The sequence below is a fragment of the Rhinatrema bivittatum genome, chromosome 1 (assembly GCF_901001135.1).
Source record: "Rhinatrema bivittatum chromosome 1, aRhiBiv1.1, whole genome shotgun sequence".
Taxonomy (NCBI): domain Eukaryota; kingdom Metazoa; phylum Chordata; class Amphibia; order Gymnophiona; family Rhinatrematidae; genus Rhinatrema; species Rhinatrema bivittatum.
In genome coordinates this window covers 402,356,008-402,375,852 of record NC_042615.1, presented here as the reverse complement: position 1 = coordinate 402,375,852, position 19,845 = coordinate 402,356,008, and the positions used below count along the sequence as shown (strand labels likewise).

Here is a 19,845-nt window from a genome sequence, read left to right as displayed (position 1 = left end):
CTTGTGAGACTGGAAAATTGGGCATCCAAATGGCAGATGAAATTTAATGTGGATAAGTGCAAGGTGATGCATATAGGGAAAAATAACCCATGCTGTAGTTACACGATGTTAGGTTCCATATTAGGAGCTACCGCCCAGGAAAGAGATCTAGTCATCATAGTGGATAATACTTTGAAATTGTCGGCTCAGTGTGCTGTGGCAGTCAAAAAAGCAAACAGAATGTTAGGAATTATTAGGAAGGGAATGGAAAATAAAACGGAGGATGTCATAATGCCTCTGTATTGCTCCACCTTGAGACCGCACCTTGAATATTGTGTACAAGTCTGGTCACCGCATCTCAAGAAAGATATAGTTAAGAACATAAGAACATAAGAAAATGCCATACTGGGTCAGACCAAGGGTCCATCAAGCCCAGCATCCTGTTTCCAACAGTGGCCAATCCAGGCCATAAGAACCTGGCAAGTACCCAAAAACTAAGTCTATTCCATGTAACCATTGCTAATGGCAGTGGTTATTCTCTAAGTGAACTTAATAGCAGGTAATGGACTTCTCCTCCAAGAACTTATCCAATCCTTTTTTAAACACAGCTATACTAACTGCACGAACCACATTCTCTGGCAACAAATTCCAGAGTTTAATTGTGCGTTGAGTAAAAAAGAACTTTCTCCGATTAGTTTTAAATGTGCCCCATGCTAACTTCATGGAGTGTCCCCTAGTCCTTCTACTATCCGAAAGAGTAAATAACCGATTCACATCTACCCGTTCTAGACCTCTCATGATTTTAAACACCTCTATCATATCCCCCCTCAGTCGTCTCTTCTCCAAGCTGAAAAGTCCTAACCTCTTTAGTCTTTCCTCATAGGGGAGTTGTTCCATTCCCCTTATCATTTTGGTAGCCCTTCTCTGTACCTTCTCCATCGCAATTATATCTTTTTTCAGATGCGGCGACCAGAATTGTACACAGTATTCAAGGTGCGGTCTCACCATGGAGCGATACAGAGGCATTATGACATTTTCTGTTTTATTCATCATTCCTTTTCTAATAATTCCCAACATTCTGTTTGCTTTTTTGACTGCCGCAGCACACTGAACCGACGATTTCAATGTGTTATCCACTATGACACCTAGATCTCTTTCTTGGGTTGTAGCACCTAATATGGAACCCAACATCGTGTAATTATAGCATGGGTTATTTTTCCCTATATGCATCACCTTGCACTTATCCACATTAAATTTCATCTGCCATTTGGATGCCCAATTTTCCAGTCTCACAAGGTCTTCCTGCAATTTATCACAATCTGCTTGTGATTTAACTACTCTGCACAATTTTGTGTCATCTGCAAATTTGATTATCTCACTCGTCGTATTTCTTTCCAGATCATTTATAAATATATTGAACAGTAAGGGTCCCAACACAGAACCCTGAGGTACTCCACTGTCCACTCCCTTCCACTGAGAAAATTGCCCATTTAATCCTACTCTCTGTTTCCTGTCTTTTAGCCAGTTTGCAATCCACGAAAGGACATCGCCACTTATCCCATGACTTTTTACTTTTCCTAGAAGCCTCTCATGAGGAACTTTGTCAAACGCCTTCTGAAAATCCAAGTATACTATATCTACCGGTTCACCTTTATCCACATGTTTATTAACTCCTTCAAAAAAGTGAAGCAGATTTGTGAGGCAAGACTTGCCCTGGGTAAAGCCATGCTGACTTTGTTCCATTAAACCATGTCTTTCTATATGTTCTGTGATTTTGATGTTTATAACACTTTCCACTATTTTTCCTGGCACTGAAGTCAGGCTAACCGGTCTGTAGTTTCCCGGATCGCCCCTGGAGCCCTTTTTAAATATTGGGGTTACATTTGCTATCCTCCAGTCTTCAGGTACAATGGATGATTTTAATGATAAGTTACAAATTTTTACTAATAGGTCTGAAATTTCATTTTTTAGTTCCTTCAGAACTCTGGGGTGTATACCATCCGGTCCAGGTGATTTACTACTCTTCAGTTTGTCAATCAGGCCTACCACATCTTCTAGGTTCACCGTGATTTGATTCAGTCCATCTGAATCATTACCCATGAAAACCTTCTCCATTACGGGTACCTCCCCAACATCCTCTTCAGTAAACACCGAAGCAAAGAAATCATTTAATCTTTCCGCGATGGCTTTATCTTCTCTAAGTGCCCCTTTAACCCCTCGATCATCTAACGGTCCAACTGACTCCCTCACAGGCTTTCTGCTTCGGATATATTTAAAAAAGTTTTTACTGTGAGTTTTTGCCTCTACAGCCAACTTCTTTTCAAATTCTCTCTTAGCCTGTCTTATCAATGTCTTACATTTAACTTGCCAATGTTTATGCTTTATCCTATTTTCTTCTGTTGGATCCTTCTTCCAATTTTTGAATGAAGATCTTTTGGCTAAAATAGCTTCTTTCACCTCCCCTTTTAACCATGCCGGTAATCGTTTTGCCTTCTTTCCACCTTTCTTAATGTGTGGAAGGCACAGAGAAGGGCAACCAAAATGATAAAGGGGATGGAACTGCTCCCCTATGAGGAAAGACTAAAGAGGTTAGGGCTGTTCAGCTTGGAGAAGAGACGTATGAGGGGGGATATGATAGAAGTCTTTAAAATCATGAGAAGTCTAGAACAGGTAAATGTGAATCAGTTATTTACACTTTCGGAAAATAGAAGGACTAGGGGGCACTCTATAAAGTCTGCTTGTAGCACATTTAAAACTAATTGGAGAAAATTCTTTTTCATTCAACGCAAAATTAAACTCTGGAATTTGTTGCCAGGGGATGTGGGTAGTGCAGTTAGTAGTGGGGTTTAAAAAAGATTTGGATAAGTTCTTGGAGGAGAAGTCCATTAACTGCTATTAATCAAGTTGACTTAGAGAATGGCCTCTGCTATTACTAGCATCAGTAGCATGAGATATACTTAGTTTTTGGTTACTTGCCAGGTACTTGTAGCCTGGACTGGCCACTGTTGGAAACAGGATGCTGGGCTTGATGGACCCTTGGTCTGACCTGGTATAGCAATTTATGTTCTTATGTTCTTAATTTGAGTTACAATAAAACATTGGTAAAAGCTTCTTGAAACAGAAATACCTTCAACTGTTTACGAAAAGATTTAATATCTGGCAGTAAACACAAATATCATGGTAAAGCATTCTATAATGTAGGCTCAATTACAGAGAATGCACTGGGCATGGGTTTCAATCAAAAAGAAACAACCAGTAACACATCATCCTTCAAATACAAAGATCGAGAGGGTATATATAATTGAATCAAATTAAACAAATAAACAAGACCTTCTCCCTTAATTGCTTTATATACAAAAGAACATAAGTATTTGCCATACTGGGTCAGACCGAGTATCCATCAAACCCAGTATCCTGTCTCCAACAATGGCCAATCCAGATCACAAGTAGCTAGCAAGATCCCAAACCTTAGCTTATTTTTATCGTGACAACAGCCCACTGGGTCTTCTAGCTTCTCATTTATAGAAGGCTATCAAAGCTGTAAAATTTTCTGCTCTTATTGGTTTGCAAAATACTTGGTTATCAGATGTGCATGTACGGATACAGAAGTACATTGGTCATATTTTTGGAATTCTACAATGCGTATTTTACTCTCTTCCATTATTACTCAATCACTATGCACAGAGCGCTCTGGACTCCGTGGAAACTGTTCAGAGCTGGCCTGCTAAAAGAACATGTTTGTTGATCTTATGCTGATCCCAAAGGTTCCTTAAGAACATAAGAAATGCCATACTGGGTCAGATCAAGGGTCCATCAAGCCCAGTATCCTGTTTCTAACAGTGGCCAATCCAACTCACATGTACCTGGCAAGTACCCAAGCTACTATTGCTAATTATTACGAGAGTGGATCCTTGGACCGGCGGAAGTGAGAGCCAATGGGGAGGAGCCCCAGAGGTACCCTTCCAACGCCAGGCGAGACTAGAGTGGACCTGAGACCCCGCAGGGACTTCACCACTACCAGCCCTCATTCCCCGCAGGTTGAGCCCTTGGGTACCGGGGCCAGTTGAACTTACGTGGGGTCTCAGGCAGGTGAATCTCGTAGTCAGGCAGGCAAGGGTCTTGGCAGGTGGCGTAGCTCGTGGTCAGGCAGGCAAGGGTCTTGGCAGGCAGCGTAGCTCGTGGTCAGGCAGGCAAGCGTCTTGGCAGGCTGCGTAGCACGTGGTCAGGCAGGCAAGGGTCTTGGCAGGCAGCGTAGCTCGTGGTCAGGCAGGCAAGGGTCTTGGCAGGCTGCGTAGCTCGTGATTAGGCAGGCAAGGGTCTTAGCAGACGGCGTAGCTCTAGTCAGGCAGGCAGGGGTCCAGGAAACGGAGTAGACGAGAGACAGGAACCAGGAACAAGGCAACAGGAATTCCTCACAGGAACAAGAGCAGCCATGGAAAGATCTGTGGAGCAGGTCAGGTGAGGCACACCTGGGAAGCTGGGGATCAGGAAGCAGGCCCTAGCAGGCACTGGCGGAGTGCTGTCCTGCAGGGTGCGTCGGGGAGAGTGCCGAAGAGAGAGACCGCGGCGGGGCTCGCCGGCCATGGCCGAAGCAAGGCTCCTGGGTCCGAGGAGGCGGAGTCGACCGCGCCAGTAGATGGGGTAGTCTGGCTGCTGTTCTCCGCGGCCGACTCTCGCAACACTAATTAATTACCGAAACAGCAATTTATGTATTTAACCTTAAACCCAGCTGCACTAACTGCACTAACCACATCCTCTGGCAACAAATTACAGAGCTTAATTATACACTGAGTATAAAAGAATTTTCTCTGATTGGTTTTAAATGTGCTACCTGTTAATTTCATGGAGTGCCCCCTAGTCCTTCTATTTTCTGAAAGTGAAATAACCAATTCACATCTACTTGTTCAAGACCTCTCATTATTTTAAACACTTCTATCATATCCCCTCTCAGCCGTCTCTTCGCCAAGCTGAACAGCCCTAACCTCTTCAGCCTTTCCTTACAGAGGAGCTGTTCCATTGCCCTTTATCATTTTGGTTGCCCTTCTCTGTACCTTCTCCATTGCAACTATATCGTTTTTGAGAAGCAGCAACCAGAATTGTACATAGTATTCAAGGTGCGGCCTCACCATGGAGCAATACAGGGTACTTGCCAGGTACTTGTTGCCTGGATTGGTCACTACTGGAAACAGGATACTGGGCTTTGATGGACCCTTGGGTCTGACCCAGTATGGTAATTTCTTATGTTCTTAGAGGCATTATGACATTTTCTGTTTTGTTAACCATTTCCTTCTTAATAATTCCTAACATTCTGTTTGCTTTTTTGACTGATGCAGCACACTGAATTGACGATTTTAAAGTATTATCCACAAAGTATTATCAACTATGATGCCTACATCTTTTTCCTGGGCGGTAGCTACTAATATGGTACCTAACATCATGTAACTACAGCAAGGGTTATTTTTCCCTATATGCAACACCTTACACTTGTCTACATTAAATTTCATCTGCTATTTGGATGCTCAATCTTCCAGTCTTGCAAGGTCCTCCTGCAATGTATCACAATCCACTTGTGATTAAACTACTCTGAATAATTTTGTGTCATCTGCTGCTGGATTGCTGCCTTCATCTTAAACTTGTTCAGTTCCTAGTTAAGGTTTAGGTTGCTATGGGTGTAGGATTGCATACAATTAGAGTCCTTTAAATGTATTAGTGTATTTACTATATATCTGGTAGTAACCTAAAAGGGAATGATCAAACTTTCGATAAGGTATGGGGAATTTCTGAGTTAAAGTTAAAAGGCTGATTTTTTTTTTAATTTTTATTTTAAGTGTGAAAGTGGCACTTGCCTATAAATTAAAGGATGCACTGCGAGTGAGTGGGAGAGGGGTGGGAGAGTTGGAAAATACAAACACACAAAGTTCTGTTTGTTATCTGACTTTCTGACTACCTATTTAAAATAAAAAACACGAACACACTAAATAATTATGTATATAAATTATATAAAATTATATAAATGTGAAGTCTCTTATACAACTTGTATAAGAGACTTCACAATATAATGTAAATAATTTAATCCTAACTGCTCGGCTTTCTTATTCTAACTCTCTTCCCAGTTTTAAGACCCTTGTTGTAATGTAACTTTTGATCTCTTTGCACTTGTTTATGTTCCGTTTTTTGTTCTCATCCCTTGTTGTATGTAAACCGGCATGATGTGGTTTCTAATCACAAATGCCGGTATAGAAAAACTCTAAATAAATAAATAAAATAAATAATATACCATAATAGTTTAGTTCTCCCCAATACTTTTATTTATTTATTTATTTAATTTCTCATAGCAGAACTTACTGATTCTTTCTAGCCACCAGCAAGGTAATCCTCTCCTCTCAGTGCTCCCACTCATATTATTCCTGTGTCCTTTTATTAATGCTTTTTGGCAAACTATATAGAAGAAAGTGGGAAGCTCTATCTATTGGTTCAAGTGAAAAGCTGACACCATTTTTGGTAAAAATTTTGGGTGTGCATGAAGGACCACATTATCATGGAAGAATTGCATAAACAGTGGGTAATGCACGAAGGGGTAATTTTCAAAAGGAGTTACGAGTGTAAACATTACTACTATTGTAGCAATTTTCAAAAGCTATTTACTTGAGTAAAGTGCACGTACACAAGTAAATCCTATGGTCAATTCAAAGGCATATATTGTAGCAATTTTCAAAAGCCCACTTACTTGAGTAAAGTGCATGTACTCAATATGGTACCGTTGACAATTGACGATCTGTTACCAGTGTTTAACATTATGTTGTGGACACACCGCAGGATTGAATAAGTATTTCACTATTGAGATGAAGACAAGAAGTTGAGCTGAAGCATAATTGGGAGAGTTATTATATACATCAGAGATTTGGAAACAAAAATTGGCACAAGTATAATTTTGAAAATTATTCCCCTGAGGAAGCCCTTGATTTGCAGGACAAAATGAAGAATTCTTTGTCGAGAACTGTAGAAAAGTAGTAGCTCTGAGGAAGAAGATCGTTCATTTATACATCAACAGATATTGAAGATCTGATATTCCATGAATGATATATGATTTAGGAGGAATTTAAATTATATAGCTTTGTAATTTTGTTTTTATTATTATGAGTGTGACATGGAATAGGTTTATGAATGGTATATGTGAATGTGATGGTTCTGAGTGAGGTAGAGTGAATGTTTTTTGATATTTTTATGTATGCTATATGCAGCGATGTTTTTATATTTAAATACTTGATTTTAAATATTTGAATTAAAATACTTTTGTAATTTGTATATTATATTTAGATTTATTAAATAGATTATAATTATTAAAATTGTTTAAATATATGAATTCTCTCTATATTGTTTTTTCAAGGTGCTCCTCTATCCAGTGTGTTTGGTTGTAGTCATCAATATATTTCTTTTATACCAGCAGTTACATTCCCTCTGGAATGGAGAGGATCTAGTAACTGATTCCCTTGTTTTCTGAGGTCCCAGCAAAGATATCACGTGTGCAAACTTGTTAGGGGGTTCACTTGAATCGCCATCACTAGATGTCCTAAGAGCACCAGTATGTGACAGGCAGTTGATCATATTTTTTGTATTCCGCTTGCAATCTTACAAATCTTTCCAAGGGCTGGAATGCTTTTGACAATGTGGTATCTATGTCAGCCCCTATAAATTGAATATGTCGGGTTAGCTGCAGGATAGATCTCTCATGGTTGATAAGAAAACAGGGTTTGAAGGTAGTGTATCATTATCTGAGTGTGAGAGAGGAGAGTTTCCTTTTTGAGGAAAATAGCCAGCTAATACCCAGTCATTCAGATATGAGAATAGTTGAATCCCTTGATGGTGCAGGTGGGATACTGCTACCGTAAGGCATTTTGTGAAGATTCTAGGGTCTGAAAGAGTCAACATGATAGAACCCAGTTCTGGTTTTCCCCCACTCTGAAATAAAGGTATTGCCAGAAAGATGGGTGAATTGGGATATGTGCATAAGCATCTCTGAGATCTAGGGAACACATCCAATCATTGTGATGAATGAATGTGAGGACTGTGGAGAGAGAATTCATTTTGAACTTCTCTTGTTAGAGATGTTGATTAAATTTCCTTAGATTTAGAATAGGTTGAAGATCTCCCATCTTCTTCAGGGTAAGAAAATATTGGGAGTAAAAAAAAAATCTTGGTAGCAGAGTGAAGATGGTATCTCCCAAATGGCATTTTGTTGCAAAGGTTTCTGTACTTCTTGCTTTATTAGAGGAAGATGGGATGCGACAGTGGATATCACCACTATGTGTTGAATTATCAGATGGTTCACAAAAATGTGAAAGTAACAGTTTTGCACTAGTCTGAAGATCCACTGGCCAGTGGCAGCACTAGGTGATAGCTTAGTGTGTCAGAAGTGGGTAGGTTATTGGAGTTGGATGATGGGCGGTTTGAGTTGCGGCACTCAGGGGTAGGTGAGGAGAGTGAGAGAGAGAAAGAATATCTCACGTGACCACTGCCTAGGGTGCTGCAGACCTTTCCATTAGCACTGGTTATCTGATTCCACATTGTCGAATATCACTGGATTCTGCCCCCCAGTTTCGACAGGTTTTTGTGCAGGATCAAAGATTAGGTACTGGGTTTGCTGGCTGCAGTTGAGGCTTTTTTTTTTGACAATGCTCCCTTGGTCAACCTCTGGTTTGTGTTGTCTGAGATTGTAGTCTATGCGCCCAAAAGGGAGGCAGACGATATTGTTGATAGAATCTGAATGATCTTCTTGGGTAATACGGTCTTTTGTAGGGAATAAAAGGATGCCTTGCAGTAACATACTGGTTGGTTTATGTGGATAAAGACTGTACTGCTTCATTTTGTTCTTTTAACTGAGAGATAGTTTCTCTAAGTTTTTCACCAAAGAGACTGTTGCCCAAGCATGGAAGGCCAGCCAGTTTCTCTGCTATTGATTTTGAACAGACCCTCCCCCAAATTTGGCTAGCTAATTTAAGCTTTTTCCTTAGCTCTCCCAAAGAATGTGTACTTTTGGCTGTCTCCTTCAAGTTCAAAGCAGACTGAGGACTTGATTGCCCCCTGCAATGTATTGCCAAATGCTTTTAACCACTCCTTTTTTGTATTTTTTTTTTTTGCTTAAATAAACACAAGGCAATTTAATGCAGCAATATCAATATCTAGAAAAATATACAGATAAGGCTAGCACTACACAAAAAACAGAAAAATATAACAAGCCCTCTAAAATAAGGATAAATTAAACTTATTCCTTAGCTCTCCCCAAGAATGTGTACTTCTGGCTCTCTCTTTCAAGTTCAAAGCAATTTATATTCTGCTTCTCAGTGTACATTAAAGCTGATTACATTCAGATACTATAGGTATTTCCCCACAGGGATTACAATCTAATTTTTGTACCAGAGGCAACAGTGGGTAAAGTAACTTGCTCAAGGTCACAAGGAGTGACAGCTGGATTTGAACCCTGGTTTTCCAGGGTTGTAGCCCACTGCTCTAACCACTAGGCTAACTCCTCCACTCCACTTACATGCCAGCTTAAACTGAAATGTTTTTAATGAATCTCATAAGTGTAGCTCTATTGAAAAAGAATTCCAAACAATTGGGCCTGAGACAGAAAAGGCACATTCTAGAGTGCTAATTTTGGTGAAGGGATATCTAAAAGGCCTCTTTGTGAGGAGCGCAAATTTCTGGATGGTTAGTATATCTTTAAAAGGGCATTAGACCATGGGCATGAGTGATTGTTAATCAATTTAAATATTGTCATGCATATTTTATATTTGATTCGCTCATTAATTGAAAGTCAGTGTAAGTCAATCAGAACCGGGGTGATATGGTCGTGACACTTTATGCCTGTGATTAAATGGGTAGATCAATTTACAAATATTTGTAATGTAGAGCTGGAAAGGCCTATGTAAAGGCCATTACAGTAATCGATGACTGGAAATATGGAAACTTGTACAACAGTATGAAATTCTGAAGCATGCAGCAACTTTCTGAGAGCAGATAGGACATATAGTATGAAGAAACCTGGTCTGACTACCATTTTAATATTTGGACAAAAGGATAAAGTGCTGTCTAATAAGACTCCAAGAATTTTGACTTGATTTTGAATTGAAAAAGGCAAATTTTCTAAGTGAGTAGTATTACCTGAAAAGGTGGTTATAGGGACTGTAGACAGAAAGGAACTCTGTTTTACATGTTCAAGGAAAGTTTGTGTTGCAAGCTTTGATGGTAGAGAAGCAAACGTTCAGCAGTATTTTGCCAAATGGAATGTAGGCGCACAAACTGAATATCATCTGCTTAGACTTTATACAAATCAGAAAGATTCAAAATAATTTTACAGATCGGAGCCAAATAGATGCTAAATAAAACGGATGAAAGGGAAGATCCTTGTGTTATGCCTACTTTGATAAATGAAGCAGAACAAACTTTATTTTTTTGTTTTCATTTATTGTGGATGAATTGTGAGATAAGAATATGATGATCAATCATATCGACGATGGAAGAAATATCAAGGAAAACAAGTAAATATCTATGGCTACTGTCTATTCCTCACCTCTATGTATCAGTTAGAAATAAAGAAAATTCGGTATTCATGGTGCAAGTAAAGCCATATTTGTGTGGATCAAGCAGCTCATGTTCTTCCAGATGATCAGACAGTTATTTTAAGACCGCAGTCTTAAGGACTTTTGCTAAAAAAGGTAATGAGGAGATGGGCCTACAATTATTTGGATTTAACTTATCTAAAGTTGCACTTTTTTAGAAAGGGATGGACTGCAGCTCTTTTGAGGCAGTCAGGAACCAAACATTATTCCAGAGAGAGGTTGATAAAATTGAGTAAGAGAAGAAGGTAGAGTAGAATCCCATTTAGATACTGATACTGAGATGTTGGCTATTAGAATGTTGAGTTACAATGGTGAAATGCAAGATGAAAAAAGTGTTGCATTAATACTATGACATCAAAGAGAGTTAATCTGCGGATTGGAAACAATTGAGGGAACAGTGTTGACATGAATTTGGAAATTGATCAGGAAATGATCAGACATATACAGAAACATAGAAATGACGGCAGAAGACGACCAAATGGCCCATCCAGTCTGGCCAGCAAGCTTTCACACTTTTTTTCTCTCTCACATACTTATCTGTTTCTCTTGGCTCTTAGTAACCTTTTTTATTCTATTTCCCTTCCACCTCCACCATTAATGTAGAGAGCAGTGTAGGAACTGTATCTAAGTGAAATAGTTTAATTAGTTAGCGGTATTAACTACAGCAATAAACAAGCTATACCCATGCTTATCTGTTTATCCAGACTATGTAATTCAGTCCTTGTTGGTTGTTGCCTGAATATAAATACACCTTTCTTCATCCCCCCTGCCGTTGAAGCAGAGAGCTATGCTGGATATGCATGAAGCTATGCTGGATATGCATGAAGTGTCAAACTTTCTCCCCTGCCGTTGAAGCAGAGAGCTATGCTGGTATGCATTGAAAGTGAAGTATCAGGCTTATTTGGTTTGGGGTAGTAACCGCCGTAACAAGCAAGCTACTCCCCGCTTTTTTGTGAATGCAAATCCTTTTTTCCACATTTCCTTATTGCCGCTAAAGCTTAGAGCAATATTGGAGTCGCATTAACCGTGTGTATGTTTATTGAATAAGGGTATTATCAACAGGTAGTAGCCTTCGTTCCCGTGACTTCGTTCCCGTTCCCTCTAGACTTTATGGATCCACAGTGTTTATCCCACGCCCCTTTGAAGTCCTTTACAGTTTTGGTCTTCACCACTTCCTCCAGAAGGTCAATCCAGGCATCCACCACCCTCTCCTCTCCGTAAAGAAATACTTCCTGACATTGGTTCTGAGTCTTCCTCCCTGGAGTTTTAAATCGTGACCCCTGGTTCAGCTGATTTTTTTCAAACAGAAAAGGTTTGTCGTTATCTTTGGATCATTAAAACCTTTCAAGTATCTGAAAGTCTGTATCATATCACCTGTGCTCCTCCTTTCCTCCAGAGTGTACATATTTACATTCTTCAATCTCTCCCCATAAGTCATTCGATGAAAACCATCCACCTTTTTGGTCGCCCTTCTCTGGACCGCCTCTATCCTGTCTCTGTCTCTTCGGAGATACGGTCTCCAGAACGGAGAGCAGTACTCCAGGTGAGGCCTCACCAAGGACCTGTACAAGGGGATCATCACTTCACTTTTCTTACTCGATATTGCTCTCTCTATGCAGCCCAGCATTCTTCTGGCTTTATCTATCGCCTTGTCACATTGTTTCACCGACTTCAGATCGTTAGACACTATCACCCCAAGGGGTCTCTCCTGCTCTGTGCACATCAGCCCTTCACCCCCCATCGAATACTAATGGACCTCAGTAACAGACAAAGATTTGGAGAAAATATTCAAGAGGGACTCATTAACAAAAACAAGACAAAGTATAACCTAATTCATGGATGGCAGTTTGGACTAGTTGATGCCACCCAAGAGATTTCATAATATCAAGAAACAGAGCACAATGTGCAGAGAGAGGCGTGGCATCAACATGTATATTAAAATCACCTAATATTACCATGTTATTTAGATTGAATTTAGATAAAAATAGTTGTTCAAAAAATGGAATTGGTCTGTAAAAGTTTTGCAGGACAATAAACTAAACAAAAAGAGAAACAATGTGTAGATACTGAAAGCATTTCATAAGGGGAGTCACCAGTAAGATGTTCAAGGTTGAATTTCCAAATATCTTTATAAATAAGTAAACCACCACCTTGCCCATTTCTGTGTGGTTGAGAAACAGAGGAAAACCCTGCTGGAAAAATCTGATTTAAAATAATAAAATCAGTCTAAAAGCCAAGATTCAAAAAAACAGCTGAAGTCTGTTTTTCAAGAATTAAACCATGAACCAACTGATGTTTTCTCTGGATAGACTGCACCATTGATAAAAATAAAAGAAATGAAGGTAGGCGATAACTCAGGAAAATTCATTTGGATTGGAATTCGCGTAAGGTAAGATGGCAGATGAAACATCGAAGAAGACTTGATAGAGAAAAGATCACCATATCTTCCTTGTTTGGTAATTGTTGAAATCGGTAATAGTGAGTAATTTGAAGCACAGCAATCATTCTTTTCTGCCTTGACAGCCCTTGGCATGCACAAAGGAGCTCCTTTGTCGCGCTCCTTCGTGCGTGTGATGGAGCGCGTGTACCACAGCGCGCGGCCCCTGACTTCATACGCTAGATCTTCACAACCCCCATATTAATGACATCATCAGGGGCAGGGCCACAGGTCAATGATGACAGCTGAGCCAGTGGCAGCAGCAGGAACATCCAGGGCTCAGCGGCAGCTCTCCTGGAGGAGCCAAAAGGTGTAACAAGGCTCACTGTGCCAGGCAACGTGCAGGAAGCAATAGCACACAGTACTTCTCCATCGCACGGTAGCTCTTCACCCCCTATCGATGATGTCATCAGGGGTAGAGCCATAGGTCGATGACAGTTGGGCCATCGGCAAGAACATCCAGGGCTCAGCGGCAGCTCTCCCGGAGGAGCCAAAAGGTATAGCAAGGCTTATTGTGCTGGAGAGAGTGCAGGAAGCAATAGCACATAATTCTTCGCCAGCATCGCATGCCAGCACTTCAACACCTCCCCATATTAATGACATCATCGAGGGGGTGAGGCCACAGGCTGATGACAGCTGAGCCAGTGGTAAGAACATCCAGAGCTCAGCGGCAGCTCTCCCGGAGGAGCCAAAAGGTGTAGGAAGGATTGTTGTGCCGGGGAGAGTATAGGAAGCAATAGCACATTCACAGTCCGTTTTTTCATTTACACTGCCTCTGCACTACCTGGGATGAATTTATTAACCAAGCACAAGTTATGTTTCAGAATTTTTTGCAACATGGCTACCCTAAAAAAGTTGTCAAAAGAGCCTTCAAACAAGCACTTATGTCAATTGTGACTTGCTTTTTATCAATCACAATCAAAATAGGCTCTGTTACACTTTATGTGTTCCGGGTGATGCAGATAAGTACTCTTGCAGAATACAGCGTCTTCTGAAACTAAGTTAAAGTGACATTTTTCATATTGGACTGTGGTTTGAAGGTTTCATCAGTTTCTTGATAAAAATTCAGCAAAGGTTTGATAACAGTTTTTAAGGGTAAAAGTGTGGTGATATAAATGATAAAAATATCCAAAAAAATATAAAGTAAAATGGACCAAAGACCACAAGTAAGAGTCTGGTAAAAATACCATGACCCTGTGAGGAGAGGTCCCACAAAAATATATAGTAGCTAATCTCCAATTAATTTACAATAGATGAAGAGGTGTACCTATTATTTAATATTTTGCTTTTTATCAAACCATCTCCTCCCACAGAGGATGCTATAATTTGTGTTAATCCCTACTTTCCAGCTAGTCAGTACATATGTGCAATTATCCACCGCAATTGGTCTTGCTTGCCACCACATCCGATGTTCCAGAAACACTTACGATTTGCTTCCAAACGTGGATGCAACTTACATGACCTGCTTGTTCCCTCTGATCTCGTAACCAGAATCCCTATTGTTCCAACCTCTGGTGTGCATGCTCCTTGTGGCCACTGTAAAGCAACTGCAACACTGCCCTCTGCATCAATGACAAGAGGTAATGGGGAATTGGACTCAAACAGCAACCAAGGGTCCTGACTTTGAAGCCTAGGAAACTGATAATTATAAAATTATGGCCAGCAGTTACTACCATAAGCTTGCTGGGCAGACTAGATGGAATATATGGTCCTTTTCTGCCATCATTTCAATGTTTCTCTGTTTCTGCTCTCATTCTTTGACTTTAATTGAATTTAAACATCCTGTGTCCAATCAACTTTATCCTTTACAATTCAACTCCCCTGCTCCAAATCTGGAGTCATTTACATTATTTTATGCCCTTGTTCACTTCTTTATGTAGGCAAAACAATATGTAACATACACACACATATTTGAACAGTGCTCCTGCCTTCAACTACGTAAAGACAATGCATCATTAGTTAAGTACTGGCTAGATTTTCAACATAGATTTACACTTTTTTATAACTGAAGTCTGTTACCCATCCCACTGTGGCGGTAACTTCTCTCGTAGATTAATTCAACGAGAGCAAAGAAGGATCCTTGACACTGTCTCCGCACAAGGTCTTAATATCAGTATAACAGAGTTGCTTACCTGTAACAGGTTCTCCCAGGACAGCAGATTGTTAGTCCTCACAGATGGGTGACATCATCAGATGGAGCCCTGTCACGGAATACTTTTGTCAAAGTTTCTAGAACTTTGACTGGCACACTGAGCATGCCCAGCATGCCACTAACCCTGTGACCACATGGGGTCTCCCCTTCAGTCTCGTTTGTAGCAAAAAAGTACGAGCGAAAAATAAAATAAGAAAATGTTATCGAACCCAACTCCGCGGGGTGGCGGGCGGGTTTCGTGAGGACTAACATCCTGCTGTCCTGGGAGAACACCTGTTACAGGTAAGCAACGCTTTCTCCCAGGACAAGCAGGATGGTAGTCCTCACAGATAGGTGAATAGCAAGCTACAGGCTACAAGCTACAGCGGGTCAACAAGCACCCAAAAATGTGCAACTAGCACAACAAACGGGGTGCTGTTGGCAACCAAGAGGCAGCCTGAAATTCAATTCGGGCCTAGGTAGGAAGAGTTGGGTTTTCACATTGGGAATAAATTCTGTAGGACAGACTGGCCAAAGACGGTATCTTGCCGACCAGCCTTGTCGAGACAGTAATGGGATGCGAATGTGTGGAGAGAGCTCGTCACAGCTCTGCAGATGTCGGCAATCGGTACTGAACGGTACTGTTCTACTAAGGTTGCCATGGCCCTGACTGAGTATGCCTTCACTTGTCCCTCAAGTGGAAGGCCTACTTGCTGGAAGCAGAATGCAATGCAGTCTCCAACCAGTTGGAGAGAGTCTGCTTACCGACCACAACTCCAAGTTTGCTTTTGTCAAAGGAAACAAAGAGTTGCATGGACTTCCTGTGGACTGTGGTGCGGTCTAAGTAAAAGGCAAGAGCACGCTTACAGTCCAAGGTGTGCAGAGCTCGCTCACCTGGATGAGTGTGAGGCTTTGGAAAGAAAGTGGGCAAGACGATAGATTGGTTTAAGTGGAAGTCAGTTACCACCTTAAGTAGGAATTTAGGGTGACTGCGCAGAACCACCCGGTCATGGAGGAACCTTGAATAGGGCGAGTAGGTTACAAGGGCTTGTAACTCACTGACCCTGCAGCGGATGTAATGGATACTAGGAAAATAACCTTCCATGTGAGGTATTTGAGGTCACAGGAGTGCAGGGGCTCAAATGGAAGATGCATTAGCCATGCAAGTACCACGTTGAGGTCCCAGGCCACGACCGGTGGGCGTAGTGGAGGCTTGAGCTGTAGTAAGCCTCTCATGAAGCGATTCACAAGGGGTTGAGCCGTTATCGGGGCGTCCCCTATTCCTCGATGGTAAGCAGAGATGGCACTTAGGTGTACTTGGATGGAGGAAGTCAGGAGACCAGATTCCGAGAGGTGCCAGAGGTACTCTAGGAGTTGCGGCGTGGGACAAGAAAAGGAATCAAAGCCTTTCTGCATGCACCACAAAGTGAATCTCTTCCACTTAGAACGATAAGACTTTCATGAAGCTACTAGGACATGAGAGGCGTTAGTAGAAAGGTTGAGGGGTTGTATCAACCTTTCAACATCCAGGCTGTCAGAGGCAGGGTCTGGAGGTTCGGGTGGCGCAACTTGCCGTGATTCTGTGTAATGAGGTTGGGCTCCGTGCCCAGGCAAATGGATCCCTGGACAGAGAGGTCGAGAAGAATGGGAAACCAGACTTGGCGTGGCCAATACGGGGCTATGAGGATCACTGAGCCTCGGTCCTGTTGTAGTTTCACGAGAGTCTTGCTTAATAGCGAAATCGGAGGATACGCATATAGCAGGCCTGTGTTCCAGGGGTTTGCGAAGGCATCCACGGGCTGGTGCACTTCAGTCCCTGTGTAGGGAGCAGAATCGTTCCACTTTGCAGTTCTGGTTGGATGCAAATAGGTCGATGTTGGACGATCCTGTTTGCAACAGAGGGATCCAGAGACCACTCATGGGGCTGAAATGACCGGCTGAGGCGGTCCACTACTATATTCTGCATGCCTGCCAGGTAAGTGGCGCGCAGTAGTATTGAGTGCGACAGGGCCCAGGCCCAAATCTGAACCTCCTCTTGGCAGAGCAGGTAAGAGTCCATGCCCCCCTGTTTGTTCAGGTACCACATTGCTACTTGGTTGTCTGTTTGAATTAAGACAACCCTGTTGGACAGACAGTTCCGGAATGCATAAAGGGCGTACCGCATTGCTCGAAGTTCTAGGAAGTTGATCTGACAGGTTGCTTCGGCTTTTGTCCAAATCCCTTGGGTTTGGAGGCCTTCGACATGGGCTCCCCATCCTAGGTTGGAGGCGTCTGTGGTCAAGGTCACCTGAGGAACTGATTGCTGGAAGGGAAGTCCTTTTTGCAAGTTGATCTTGTGCGTCCACCAGGCAAGGGATAAACGAAGCTGGTTAGTTATGTGGACTAGGGACAAGAGTGGTTGAGTGGCTTGGTTCCACTGAGATCTCAAGATCCATTGTGTCACTCTCATGGCTAGACGTGCCATTGGGGTAACATTTATTTATTTATTTGTTGATTTTTATATACCGACATTCGTCGGAACATCATGCCGGTTTACATTGTAACAAAATAACAAGAGAGAGAAATACAATAAACAGGGAAGGGAAAGGGGGAGCAGTAATGAAAGAGGAGAGAGGACAGCAGTAGGAAGGATAGGGAAAGAGAGAAATTTGATAGGAACATTTGAAGACAATAAAATTAACAATAGACACTATGTACAGGTGGGCTGGTAGGTACCAGACCAGTGATGGCGGTGACAGGGAGAGGTGGGTGGGGGGGGGGGATGGTAGGGTAGGCTTAAAGGAGGGTGAGGGGAAACTAATAACAGAATTTAGGCGTCATTGCTTAGGGGGGAGAAACACTATATTTTGGAGTCTTTGCTTGGGGTGAAGAAAGGGGGAGAAAAGGAGAGGCAGAAAGGAGGAGAGGGGAAAAGGTGGGCTGCGGGGTTAGAGTGCAAGCTAAGTTTGGTCAACGTCTGGGTATGCTAATGTAAAGAGCCAGGTTTTGAGCCCTTTTTTAAATTTAGACAGGTTAGGTTCTAGACGGAGGGCCGTGGGCAGGGTGTTCCATAGGGAAGGACCGGCAATAGAGAAAGCCCTTTCTCTGGTTGAGGTGTGGTGAGCAGTTTTTAGGGAGGGGGTGTATAGGGTACCAGCAAGGTTGGATCTGGAGGGGCGGGTAGATCGGAAAAGAGGTGCATTCTCGAGCCATGTGTGATTTTGATTGTACAATAAATTGTGGAGGATGGTGAATGTTTTGTATTTTATGTGTGAGGTTATGGGTAACCAGTGGAGATCTTTTAGGATAGGGGTAATGTGATCCGATTTACGTGCGTTTGTTAGGATTCTGGCCATGGCAATCTGTAAAAGTTGGAGGGGTTTGATAGTGGAGAGAGGGAGGCCCAGCAATAAAGAATTGCAATAGCCAGTTTAGTTAAAATAGTTAAGAAAATAAGAACATAAGAAAATGCCATACTGGGTCAGACCAAGGGTCCATCAAGCCCAGCATCCTGTTTCCAACAGTAGCCAATCCAGGCCATAAGAACCTGGCAATTACCCAAAAACTAAGTCTATTCCATGTTACCATTGCTAATGGCAGTGGCTATTCTCTAAGTGAACTTAATAGTAGGTAATGGACTTTTCCAAAAACATATCCAATCCTTTTTTAAACACAGCTATACTAACTGCACTAACCACATCCTCTGGCAACAAATTCCAGAGTTTAATTGTGCGTTGAGTAAAAAAGAACTTTCTCCGATTAGTTTTAAATGTGCCCCATGCTAACTTCATGGAGTGCCCCCTAGTCTTTCTACTATCAGAAAGAGTAAATAACCGATTCACATCTACCCGTTCTAGAGTTGCCTGTAGGACTGTGCGGAGGTCTTGGGTATATAGCAGGGGTTTAAGTTTCTTTAGGACGTGCAATTTGAAGAAGCCTGTTTTTATGGTATTGTGGATGTGAGATTTGAAATTTAAATGTTGATCAAGATAGACACAGAGATCTCTCACATTGCAGGTGAATGTATCAGGTGGAGGGTTGGTGTTGCTTAAGGCAGGGAGCGAGCGAGCTGGGAGATTGGTGATTGTGAGGAGCTCCGTTTTTGTTACATTTAAAGCGAGATGTAGGTTTGAGAGGAGGGTGTTAATTGAAGTAAGGCAGGAATCCCAAAACTGTAATGGATGTGTGGCGTCAACATGGACTGTTGACGTCATATGGCCTAGCAAAGTGAGTAGCGGGCGAGCCGAGGCTACGTGCTGACGATGTATCGAGCTGGCGAGGTTGGACAGCATGGTTGCGCGGTCATTGGGTAGGAACCCATTGGCCACCATGGTGTCCAAGGTCTGCTCCAATAAAGGAGAGATGCTGTGACGGTGTCAAGTGGGATTTTGGATAATTTATTAGAAATCCCAATGAATGGAGAAGTCGTATGGTAAGGATGAGGGAGTCGAGAGCTCCTTCTCTGGATGGGCTTTATATGAGCCAATCGTCCAGATAAGGGAAGACATGGACGCCCTTGTGGCATAACTGTGCTGCCACGACTGCCAGGCATTTTGTGAACACTCGGGGTGCCAAGGCAAAGCCGAATGACAGTACCTTGTATTGATAGTGCCTTTGTCAGACTACAAATCGTAGGTATTTTCGATGAGGAGGAAAGATTGCAATATGGGCGTAAGCGTCTTGAAGATCCAGAGAGCAGA

General features: G+C 42.0%; 1 protein-coding gene across 5 annotated transcripts in view; it reads right to left on the bottom strand.

The window, feature by feature from the left end:
• The window catches only part of TEX15 (testis expressed 15, meiosis and synapsis associated), a 225,256-nt gene extending 218,226 nt beyond the window's left edge, over nucleotides 1-7,030 (bottom strand). The window contains exon 1 of one of the 5 annotated variants that reach the window (XR_003856818.1): nucleotides 6,707-7,020. Coding sequence is in view for 1 of the 5 variants with exons in the window: in XM_029602024.1 (XP_029457884.1) it covers nucleotides 6,707-6,774 (68 nt within the window). In the remaining 4 variants the exon portion in view is untranslated. Of the gene's footprint in view, nucleotides 1-6,706 lie in introns of all 5 variants that reach the window. The other 4 variants (XR_003856822.1, XR_003856819.1, XR_003856817.1 and 1 more) reach the window with 4 other exon arrangements.
• Between the last annotated feature and the right edge of the window lie 12,815 nt (nucleotides 7,031-19,845).